At 40.4% G+C, this 12,507-nt stretch overlaps 1 protein-coding gene across 9 annotated transcripts in view; it reads left to right on the forward strand.

Moving 5' to 3' along the window:
• HIVEP1 (HIVEP zinc finger 1) overlaps positions 1–12,507 on the forward strand; it is a 131,920-nt gene that overhangs the window by 42,637 nt on the left and 76,776 nt on the right. Inside the window, exon 1 of one of the 9 annotated variants that reach the window (XM_072853279.1) lies at positions 97–271. The exons of the other annotated variants lie outside the window; for them this stretch is intronic. Within the exon in view, the coding sequence (XP_072709380.1) occupies positions 232–271 (40 nt within the window). The 5' untranslated portion in view covers positions 97–231. Of the gene's footprint in view, positions 1–96; positions 272–12,507 lie in introns of those variants that run through there. 9 annotated transcript variants of the gene reach the window in all.

The following is a 12,507-nucleotide window of genomic DNA, read 5'->3' on the forward strand; positions in this document are numbered from 1 at the left end:
GCTTGCGAATATTTCTAGCGTCTGCCGAGAACCGGCCGCCGTGTGCTGGAAGGGGATTCTTTTAATTTTCACCTGCATATTTTATTATCGCAGTTAGCGGTTTTAATCGTAAGCTGCGCGTGTAAACATATCCTGAAAATCTATAAGCAGTAAGCAAGCAGCGAGTCTGAATATTAGCCCTGTGCTGATACCTAGCCCAGATCAAGTCATTGGCAGATGTCTTTAATGTGAATGGAAGGAATGACGGAAGAAGACATCAGTGTCTGCTTTGGTAAGTTTTCCTTCCGTTATTTTTAATCGTTAGCGTTTTACTCCATCTCTTGCTTAGTGTCAGGATGGGAGCAGTTGCCACTGGTGGGGTCTTTTTGTGCTTCGGAGCTTTTTGCTACTCTTTGCCTGCATGAATTCCTAGAAGTAGGTGAGAATTTATTGAGTCCTGTCACTGTGGTCTCTGCTTTTGTCGCTGCAAGGATGTCATTAGTACAGGCAAAAACTTTAGAAATTCTGATGTTTGGTTTTAACTTCGGAAAAGATGATGAGAAGAAAGCATGAAAAATACTGTGCTGCAAAATACTATATTGTAAACGTGTTTCTTAAGAGAACAAACCCTACCTGGGTTAATAATAATAATATTCATTGCTAGAAAACAAATGTGTGTGTGGGGAAAAAAGATCTAAGTAAATTTAACATTCTTAAGCTGTTTTAGAGCAGTGGGGTAAGAAATGTGTTAGGATGTAAGAGAGTACGCTACTGGGAAATGAGCTTGCTTTACACCCACAGAGCATTTACTGTACATTAGTTATAACCCTGTTGTTTTTGTTGTCTGCAATTAATTGAGTAATTTCTTCCATGACTGAAACTGCAGGTTAAGCATGTTTGCTTTGAAAGGCAGTCTTCTGAATCAAGACGGCTTTTGCACTTACTGTATTAACAAGCTCTCGCAAAGTACATTTTGTGCACTATGGTTATGAATTCCTGAAAGGTATCGGGGGGGGGTTAATTCACTGTTACATAAACAGCCAATAACAGCATTTCATTGTACTGGAATTGCTCTAAAATAGTTATTAGCTTCCAGGCTATTACCGAGAAAAAGGTTCTGTTTGGTCTACGTGAACAAAGACATTTCGCTTTTGCAAATATTATTTGTATGAAAAAGACAGAAATGGGCTACAAGAAGTTTAAAGCATTAAAGGAAGTGCACTGTTGTGTAAATAGGCAAAGCCTAACCTTGGGCCGTAGTGTAGCTTGAGCATTGGGTTTTACAGCTGTGACAAGATCTTCATCTCCAAGTTGTACTGGGGGGAACCCAACAAAATCACAACCAAACCAGTTTTCCAGAAGCCGAGTATTTGTTGTGTGAAGACATTTGAGAAGAGCATTGTTGCTTTAATTAGCAAAGCATACCTGCTACCTGTGTGCGTGTGTGCGCGCAGATATTTTAACAATGCAGGAGTCGGAGCTGGCAACGCATAAAGCTGAGTAATAAATACAGCCGTACCAAACTGTGCAAGCAGAGGGGCAGCACAGGGAGCCAGAAGGTGGGATTTACTGGAGCAGGGGCAGGCAGTAGTTCAGCGCTCTGCAGGCGGTGCAGGAAGGAGCCGAGCTGCAGGTTCGGAGTGACTGCGTGCCCTGGCCGGGAAGCAGGGGTGCCTGCCTGTCACGGGAGGGTGGCAGATATGCCTGCAGCCATTTCTGGTTTTGAAACTTCCTGTCAGGAATTTGCTACATTCTTTTGTTGTTGGAGTGTTTATTTAGCAAAGCAAGCCTGGTACCTGTTGAAGGAGCATGCAAAACTGGCGCTGTCTCCTTTGGATATGAGCAACTGTTGTTTGCTCAGAGAACTTGAAGTGTTTGGATACGAGAACTTTGCTTGCATTTAGACATCCTCGGTTGCCCCCGGACTAGCTTATAGCTGTTCTTTTCGGGAACTGGAAATATTCCTTCTGCTGCATTTCTAGAAGTAGAGAGTACAGCGAGGGGGGTTTTTTGGGTGTAATTCAGCTGTCTTTTGCGTATGGCTGATGTTCGTTAATATTGACAACTACTTTCCAAGAGATAAAGTAACTTATGTTTTGGTTGTTTCAGCTATAGGGATTTGACTCTTCTTCATTTTAAAATGCAGTATTGTTCTGCGTCCCCAGCAGCTATTTATTTAGGCTTGTAAGGCAAACGCATGACTTTGCATTAACCTTTCTTTCCCTCCCATCTCCCCTGATCCCAAAGTAGTTCAGCCTGTAACTTCATAAGTTAATCGCAGTTACCTTGGCAAAATTAAAAACAAATGAAGATGGATGAAGCTTGACCTTAAAATTATTTTGGATAGGCTGGGCATATGCAGCTGAGAGCATTAATTGCTGCTGTTTTGGCAGCTACCTTTGACAGTGTAGGGTTTCAGTAAATGCTTCCTCCTTGAAGGAAGTGAGACATGCCCTGTCGTCTGCTTCGCTTCTGGAGCCTTTCTGAAGCTCGCTGGATTTATGAATAGTCTTAATCGATGTTGTGTAGGTATGCCTTTCAGATATTTTTGACTTCCCTGACATGGAACTAGTGTCAGCTTATCTCTGTATCTTTATTTCGGTATATGTATGCTTGTCACAGGGAATTAAGGGTTTGTGCACTATTTAAAAATGGCAGGCCTTTACTACAGTCAATATAATTGTAATGGAATTAAGGACATACTAAATTTTTTTTGCTCATTTGTCTGTTATGTACCATGACTTGATTATAAATCCCAGCAGTGCTGATGGCCCGGGGGATGATAGATGACAGGACACAGTACATACTGGAGGATCAGCTATTAATATTGGTTCATCCAGTCCTGGCTTGTATTGTGAAAAAGACATTGAGAAGGCGCCTATAACAGAACCATGGAATTTATTTAGAGGGAAACTCCAGAAGAAAACCCAAGCACAAATCTTCCCATTAACATATTTGGAAATACTAAATGTGATACTAAATCTGACGGTATAAGTTTGTGTAGCATATTTTACCAGAAGTGATTCTAAGCCCTTGCAAGTTGTCTTTCATCTAGAAAGTGGGTAGTACAGGGAGATTGAGAAGCAGGGATAAGGCTTTTGGGTCTTAACGAAAATCATTCTGCTAGCCCAGCCAGAGGGGAAATGTCAGGTGGGAGGCTGAGCTGGTTTTAAAGTAACGCATGGGTTTCTTTTGGTGCAGTCTAAGTGTCCATTTGAGACGCTGTACGGGTGTAGCATACTGTTTCTGTCTTTAGTGTTTGGGTTTTGTATGTTATAAAGTGTATGGTCACAAACCAGTTCATGCTGAGCACAGTAAGATTTTATTCTGGTTGAACATCCGTGCTTTCTTATAGGTCTTTATTGTCGTTGCAAGATGAATATCAGGTTTTTATTACTTATAATAAGTTTTATCTTTAAAGATCATTTTCCAAAAGATTGAAACGTGGTGTTACCTCACCTAGGAGTTATGAGTGTGATCGTCAGGAGCACTTGGAAGTTGAGTTAGATGAACGCTCTTTTAATTGGCAGGACTTTTACCATTGGCTTCTGTGGGAAAAATAGTTAAAACCCATCACCAACGTCATAGTGCCTTTGAAAATTCTCGACTATATTATGAAGGTTTTTGACTTTGGAATTAATTGCTACAAGTTGGAAGAAGAGGCTACTTTCTAACTACCCTAATTTTGCATTGTCCCTACAATAATTAGTTTACACTGTATTTAGGAGATGCATACAGAAGTCAGGTGTGCTTTTGCAGAAGGGTTTTAGGCAGCTAGCTTTGTGTGGGCCCAGTCTGAGACAATTTAATAGGGTCTGATTTTCAGAAAGTCCCTTGCTGAAAACCAGGCTGGTTTAGGAGAACCGTGGTTGGGGGCTTTGAGTCATTAGCTGCTTCTGAAGTTGTTGGTCTCACTATTTAGTATAGCCTGTCAGAATGTGTAAGGGCAGGAGGAGTTCATGCCTCCACCTTGGATGCAGTAGTAATATGTGCTGAAATAGCAACAAATCAAGCTGCCTTTAAATTTTTGTGCGCCATTGGAAAAGGCACCAGTAAATGAGAAGATATGCTCAGGAGGGCATCTAAGGGGTTAATTCAAGAGTATGTTCTATGTAAGTAGTTGGCAATAAACTATCTAAATATCTCTGTAAGACTTCATGTGTGCAGCAACTACGTTCCTTAGGAATATAAATTATCTTTCCCATAAAGCCTTGGAGCATGGAAACATTGTTTTGTGGACTGGAGCTAAGGCATGCAGGAAGGTTGTGGTGGGCGCTGGTGCCAAACTCGCATATCCCGTGACAAGTTCCTTAACCCTGAGACTCGACTTCCCTCCTCCCCGATAAGTAATTCCCTGTGGCGTTTCACCCTCACCTCTCCAGCATCGTCCCACATACTCTCTTCTGCCTTCCCATCACTGAGCCGTGTGGCTGAAAACAAGCATCCCCTTCTCTTTTCCCGTCTTGCCATAGAAGGGGGAATTTTGTGCTGCTGCTAGGTATCTTGCTACCTGCTTTTTTTATTGCTCTGTGCCTGGACGCTTTCCGAGGCAGCCAGTCCTCACTTTCATCTACGCCCTGGGATTCCAGAGGAGCGATGAAGAAGCAAACCTTTGTGTGAGATTTGGCTGGTTTGCAGAGTCGCTTGCCACAGGGGAATGGAAGTTCCAAGGGAGTTCCCACAGATAGGTGGATGTTGTGGGGTTGTGCCAGGAAGTTTTGGTTTCCTAGTAAAATTGTAAGATGAAATTCCGGTTCTCTTAAAGTCCTTGGGAGCTTTAGAGTCAGCCTGAGCACGGTCTGAATTTTGGTGGAGAAATACGGGGTTTTCTGGGTTAACTTTTTTTTTTTAAATATATTTAGGCTTTCCACTGCTGTGGAGGTGTTTAAATTCAGAGGTTGGGCTCTTTATCTGATGTCCTCTGTTGGTAGTGCATTGATGGGGGTGTCAAATGCTCACCCAAGTTTGGAGCATGGGGTTGGGGAAGGCATTTCAGCTTCATCTAATGTATTCCATGCAACAGAGAGATATCATCTGTGTGTGCATGCGTACCATTATAAGGGACAGGTGTATATATAACAAAGAAAAAGGCCAGCATTTTGAGATCCATAATCAAGTTTGTAGCTTTACAATGGATACAATGTTGTTTGTGCAAAAACCAAAACATATCCCAATTGAAATTACCTAAAACAGGAGTATTTTCAGAATGAGTCCTCTGAACAGTAGTAAATTCGTTCACAGATTTGAGTGAACAATAGATATAAAATCCACACTTAGTAAGTGTGTGCCAAGCCATTCCTTGTGGGTATGTCAGATGATCTTCAGAGTAGATTGTACTCTTTTCAAACATCTGCAATTAAAGCTCATTGAAATTAGCTTCATGGGTCATTGTTGACATTACTTTTAGGAGTGTGCCTTTGTTTTCCTTTATAACTTGTATTTAATGTGCAAAAGCAATAAAACCTAAAATGTCAGAAAACTCAAAGGTTGTCACATTTCTGTAATTTTTCTGAAATGGAAATGTGTATTAAATCAGAGTTTCGTTGTTATAAATTTTAAATACTTTGTTTTGAATTTGACTTTTCAAAGTCTGCATAGCTTTTCTTAGTGTAAATTAATAAAAAATTTGAAACAAAGCTTTGGATGAAATGTGTTTTGGGGTGGTTTTGGGTTTGTTTTTTTTTTGAGTAAAGATGAAACTCACCATTCTAGAAAATATTTTGTAATGTAAAACTTGCTGAACCTCATTCTTTCCACAAATGCCTTAGATTTTGGTAATGAATTTTCTGACAGAAAAATATTTTTTGGCAGATTCCCTCTGGCATCATCCTCTTGTCACCAGCACGGGAGCCTACAATTTTCCTGGGGAAGCCAAGCGTCAGCCCAACATAGGCCATTTTAAGCTATAGAAAATTAATCAACTACTACAGCCAAACAATGCTAGTTGTGCCCTTTGATAATATTAGAATGGGAGAAATGGCCAGTAGATCATTAAATAAAATTTAATTTAGCGTTTCAAAACACTGGAATATCTTATTGAGAGTCCCAGTATTAACTCTAGTGTTAATAAGGCTCTGTGTACCTTAACAGTGCATTTCCCAGCCATGATGTGTTTCAATTTATTTTGCTCTGATTTTATGGATATGCATTACTTGTTTTGGGGATAATTGTGAGGATAATGTGCCATATAATGCATTTTACTCTCCAGTACTAACATATAATGTCAACCTGATTTCTTAAAACCTAGTTTCTGTACAGGGAATTTTAAAGGACAGTATATGGTTTCATATGCTTCATCCACTTCTTGTTACGCAGGATTTGCGGTATAATGCTTAAAGCCCCTTTGATAATACAGCACAGAGATTCTTAATGGCCTGTAGAAGCTATTCCCAAAATGTGTTTACTGGTGCGCTTTACTGCAGCCTTCTGGTTTTCTTTGGCGTTATGCCTTAAGGAAGCTTTACTGTTGCACTGTTTGGTTTCAAGTTTTAATTCTTAAATATAAATTAGACATCATATATTTATAAAGCAAAAATTTGTAAATTAATATGGCCAGCCATCCCAAATCTGAACTAGGAAAGAAATACTACAAATAAAATTTCAGTTTGCTTTGCCTAAGTCATGTTGAATTGTATGAGATGGGAGGTATCATTTCCCACTGCGTATCTTCAGCAATCAACAGTGTAACAACAGTCTGATTGGTTATTTACTTTTTATTTTCTCTCCCATAGATCTTATGTCAACAGCATTCAAGCGGAGTGTAGCATGGTTATTTTTAATGTATCTTTCTTGGTTGCACAGATCAAAACATGAACAGTTTTATGGAGGTTGCATTTTTACATCCCGACAGCTCTATATTTGTTCTTGTTCCTATTAAAACATTTAATTTCCCTCAGACAACTTGACCTTTTTCTTCCACTTGAAATAACGACAAGAACAAATATTTGTCAACACCCCTTCAACCTGATGGTTTCACTGCTCCTTCAGCATCTTGGAGGTCTGAAAAAGCGCTTCCGTCCCTTCCCGCAGCAGAGGAGAGCTTGCCTTACGGCCCACCCTTGCAAAGCCCCGGGTGGCTGAGGGAGCGTGGCAGAGAGCAGGCTGCAGGTCGGTTACGTATTGCATCTTCCTTTCTCCCAACAGGACACTGTATTGTACCAGACCTGTCAGCTGTAATGAGGTGTAATGTAGCGATGAAGCGAGGAAATTTTACAGTACTTCCAAACACAGTACGGTTGTGAAGTTCCACCGCTTTGCTTTTGGATAAAATGATTAAAAATAGTGTTTTGGGTGAAAGAATGAATGATACCTGAACAGCTGCAATGACTTTGTCAGGATGGTTAGGACCTCGAGCAGAAGTATGGATTCTGCAATCTGTTATGCTTGCGAAACAGAATCAGTATTTTTTCATAGTACATTTAAGTTAAACTTCCTGGGAGAAGGGGACTAACTTTTTCCCACTTTTATATGTGTCTGTCACACTGCTCGGTAGATAAGATCCTGATTCTTTACTAGCAGGCTGTGATACGAACACCAGTGATTTCCCTGTGTCACCTTCAGACTGCGTGATTATAATCCTGCATCAGCATTGGGGTGACTCGGATTCCGTCGGGCTTTTAACTACTCACGTTGCCAGTTAAAAAGGGTCATTTCTACTTATAAGTGATGAAAGATCTCTCACGCTCTGCGTGGTACAGATCTACTGATGATGGATGTGACTGGTACCTTCACAGCATGTTCATGCTGTGTCTTTTCCTGAATGTGTGCCCAAAGAGAAGGTTTCCACGGTTTTTGACTGGCCTTTAGCTGAAGACCTGTTCAGGAGGGAGAAGGTATTTCAGAGAAACTGTGGCAAGTACAAATCCTTATAATAAGGCTCTTGTGGTCTGTGTATGTGCTGCCTGACAGATCTGTATTTGACTTCACTGATGGCTATTCAAATGCAGAGTTCCGATTTTCTCGATCTTACTGCAGTTGAGTGTGCCTTGATTGCAGGTATCTCCCCACACAATGTCCCATTGCCTTTTCATGGGCAAATACTCCCTTAATTGTTTGCATCCTGCTCTTTGCCGCTGTCTTTCTCTTGTAAAACCAGTTGAAGTGTTTCATTTGGGAAGAACACAGTCAAATATTACGTGCTGTGAAATGGCAGAAAGGGCATTTGTTTCTGGTGGTGGGGCTTGCTGGCGTAGGTAGCTGTCTTGTGTGGCTTTGGGAGGAATGTTCAGCAGATACTAGATGTCCTGCCGTAGGAGGAAAGAGGTGCACAGGTGAAAATGGAGGAGGTTCTTGTGAATGTCGAGGTCTCTTGCAAGTCTGGAGCTCATCCTACGTTCCAGTACATAGAGAGAGAGAGATGCGCTGCCAAGAAATTAATGTCTGCTTTATTGGGATACTGAGAGTCTCGGTGCACCACATTCAGAGCGCTTTTGTGGCTTTGCTTACAGACCTAAGTTTGGGGGGAAAAAAAAAGTTCCAGCTGGAAAGAAACTAATTTTTCTTTAATAAAAAAAAAAAAAAAAGCCTTGGAGTGCCTTGGGTGTGTTGGGTAATTGTGTACTCAAGAAATGAAGTTACATAAGGGAAGGCACTCCTGTAACCCTAGCCTGCCAGGAAGACAGGCGCTGCAGAAAATCCACTCATTGCTGAAGAACTCCAGTAGGTGCAAAAGGGGAGAAGCTTTATCCGTTTCACTGTATTTATTCACAAAGAGAAGTTGTCTTTGGCATGTCTGTTTGGCACCAGAGGAGTCACAGTTTTTGTCCTGTGGAGCTGCTTTTTCTTGTTGGTGTCGTGGGTAGAAGTTTCCTTTTCCGACGTGGAAGGGGAGAGGTGGGTGTTTTCCATAGTTCATCACAAGGCTTTGCCACCGCCGGTTGAAAGAGTCCAGGTAAGCTCCTTCTGGAGGCAGGATAGGAGTCAGAAGCAAAGTCCTGGGCAGCAGCTCTGGTGGCTTCCATCCCAGCGCTGTTTGATGAGAGAGAGGAAAGATGTGGAGGTATGTAGAGGTGGCATGCAGCAGGACACGGGTGTGTAGGACATCGGTCTGGGTTTCCCAGTTCAGTAAGAAAGACACATGCAAACCTTAACAGTGGACAATGGTGTCCAGATCTACCTTTCATGCTTACCAGTGTGCGTTTAGGGGAGTTTTAAAAGAAGGATGCTTTCTGGGCAAAACTAGGCTATACTGCATTTACTAAGTATGCACATTTTCAGTTAGCGTAGTTTATGAAACATATGTACAGGCCTTACTGTTTGCTTACATTGCTTACGGTACAAATGTCAAATTTAAATGCATGTGAAACTTTATTTCATGTATTTATTTCAAATGTAACTTGATTTTACTGTGAAAACATTTCATGAGTTAAGTTTGGGATGTGCAGCAGAATAGCAAAGATATTTAATACTTTGCTTAATTTAGAAAAATGACCTTTCAGAGAAAAACACTGTGCTTGTCAAAAATATACTGATGAGTTAATTGCTTATGATGCCAGTGTGTTAGTTGACTTTTGAGAGCAACCTTATAGATAATGAGTTTTATTTTTATCTTAGATCTGTCTGATTGTAGTGCCTCTTGCAAATCAAGTCACTTTACTGGCTTTTATGGTTATAAATACATAGCAAAATTTGGAAGCAAAAAACCAAGAAAAAAACCAAAACAAAACAACCCAAGGCTGTCTGACCGGCATGGATACCTGGAATTTTAAACAGTATTGCAGTTGTAAGATCAGTACCCCCTTTCTCCCCCCCTCCCCCAACCACCCATGCAATACTATCTAGAAATACCATACTTTTATTCTAATTTTAAATGGCCCTACTAGAAATGATGTTGCATGTGATAGCAATGTTGTCTTGCATTAGAAAAGACTAACTTTGTTTCCACAGACTAAGTCACTGACTTTCAATTTGTAAAAATCTGCAAGGAATTTGAAAGCAACTTCAGTACTTCTTGTAGGTTGCTGACTGCTTAAATTGATTTATGCTTAGAACCTAATCTTGTTCACTTTGACAAAGCTGGCAACTTCAGTGGGTTTATTTGTGCAGATAGAGTGAGAAAGATTCAGCTTTTGATATAAATACTGCAGCTTTCTGGTTTCTGAGAACTATTTTCTTACAGTTAATTATGCATCCTTAAAAATGTGTACATTCATACGCATATGTAGAGGGAGAGATGGCAGTTTAGTTTGCAAACTATTGAGCTTCGTTTTGCCTATCAATGTTTTTAATTTTAGTTTGAGTCAGAACAATCTCCAAAATGTTACCATAGACTCAGATCAAGAGCTACAAGCCAGGTCACATATGTTGTCACATGTAGCATCATATACTGTATATAGGTGGCTATTACTGGAACATCAGTATATTCCAATATATTGCTTTAAAAGTTATTGCTGGGTTGGTTCAAAGTGGTCCTTTGAGGTTCATTTGGGCAGGGACAGATGGCAAAACAGGAGGTTTGTGTTCTTGCAAGCCATCGGTGGCTGTCAGGACTCAGGGCAGGTAGCTGAGCAGGAGATGGTTCAGCGTGGATGGGCTTGGGAACCGCTTTGTGGAAGCTAAAATATTGCAAACCAAAAATCCCTTTCCATGCTTGAATTCTAATAATTAAGATGGTTTTAGATGGTGTGGTGCCAGCTTCAAAGCAAACAGCTTACAAGTGTAGAAGTCTGTGTTTAAAAGAAATATTGAAGGGTCAGTGGTCGGGTGTACTCGTGACTAGGGCAGAAGTGTCTGTATCAGCAAACAAGAGAGTCTGAGTTCAGTGGTCTAAAAGGTTGCAATTTGAGTGAAATACAATAGTAGAGCTAAAATGTCTGTTGAAACCACACAGTTTTGGCTTTATCATTAAATTTTAGCAGTATTTTAATGTTCTTGTGTTAGAAATGTCATCTTAATGATTTGGGTTGAGTATTGCATTTGCTGAAAATATGGTTAGCTTCAAGTTGCTGTTGAAAACAGAAAAGCCCGTACTGCTGTTTTGATTGCCGTGTTTTTGCTGAAGTCAGTGGGCAGCCAGTTACTGTCATGTTTTGGTGGTTACAGTCAGGTCACTCCGAACTAGACTCAGCTGAGCATTTTTGGTAATATCATGAGTATACTCCAACTTTGCAACAGCAAACTTACTGTAAATCTGTGGTGATCTCTCTTGGGGTGGTAGTTTCTTAGAACAGCTTTAGTTATTGTTGGAATAGTGGCAAGTTTAAAGGGTATTGCATGCCTGTAATGGTATTTCATCTCAACCAAAACAAAGGATGTCAGTTTCTAAAGCAACCAGAATTATTTTTAACTCTTTCCTCATTTCTTTAAAACAAACCCAGTGTGATTCATCAGTATCCTGTCTTGAAGTGGCCCCTGCGAAGGGTTTCAGAGGGAGAATAACAAGTGGTTCAGCAGGCAATTTTGCAAGAACCAGCTGTGGACTACAGTGTTTTGTTTTGTGGGGTTTTTTTAACCTTTCATGCAGTGCAATTAGTAGCTGGGTGGTGTTCTGAAAATCACATTTGATCTCCATCGAGAACGTTATCTGTTCGCCCTTAGCAGGGTGTGTTCTTCTTAATAATGTGAGTGTTGAGATTCCCCGGTACACAGCTTCAGTAAGTATTTCATGACAAAAGCCCAAGAGCTAATAGCTCATTGTGTTTAAAAGGGTTTCTCTGTAATGTTTTCAAACAGAATTGATCAATGAATTCATTTGCAGTGGGAAAGCTAAATCTCAAACACATATATTTTAAATATCTGCCCGAAAGCAGGGAGGAAATGAGAGCTGAGATAAATTGGTAAAACAGAACCAGTGAGAAGTTCAGCTCCTAAGACCTACATCTTGCTTTCAGAGATAAGAGGTTTCAGATTGGTCTTTTTTTTCCAGTAGTGCTCAGCTTCACCTTCCCTATAACATTTATTATTTTATATACCTGCATTATGTCAAATATTTTCCACCTCTCTGTAAATTAAACTGCTGTAATCTTTTAGACTCTTTGCATATGGAATCTTCTACAGGCTCCTAAGTGTTTTTATTGCCCTTTGAACTTTTTCTGTTTCTGAATTAGTTGTATGATTATTGTGTATATTTTTCCTGAAGCACTCCAACATTTTATCTGCAAATACCACCCCCTCCCACAAAGAATTAAAAAAATAAATTGGCAAAGTGCCCGGGAATGAACCTAGTGCAGTATGTGGTTATTTTCAGAGAATCATCAAGACCTGCAGGTCAGTTCCTCAGAGCCGCACACCAACAGGTCATAAATTGAATGTATGAGTAGTTTAAACAGATACAGGGATTCGACCTATTTATTTCTTTCTGTATTTCAGTGCTTTGATCATGGCTTTTTGCCTTAGCATGAGTGTTGTAAGACAGCCTTCCAGGTAAAAACACTTTTCCATAGTCTGCAATTTAGGCTGCTAATGTACTGGTTGGGTTGCATTGCTCTAGCTGTCCTATGAGGAGGTGACTCCCAAGGTGTCCTATGATAGACTGTAGTTAAACTGAATTAAGCCAGGAACTTAAACTATTTGTGTGCTCAGAACTATATC

The sequence above is a fragment of the Ciconia boyciana genome, chromosome 2 (genome assembly GCF_034638445.1).
Source record: "Ciconia boyciana chromosome 2, ASM3463844v1, whole genome shotgun sequence".
Classification (NCBI taxonomy): Eukaryota; Metazoa; Chordata; class Aves; order Ciconiiformes; family Ciconiidae; genus Ciconia; species Ciconia boyciana.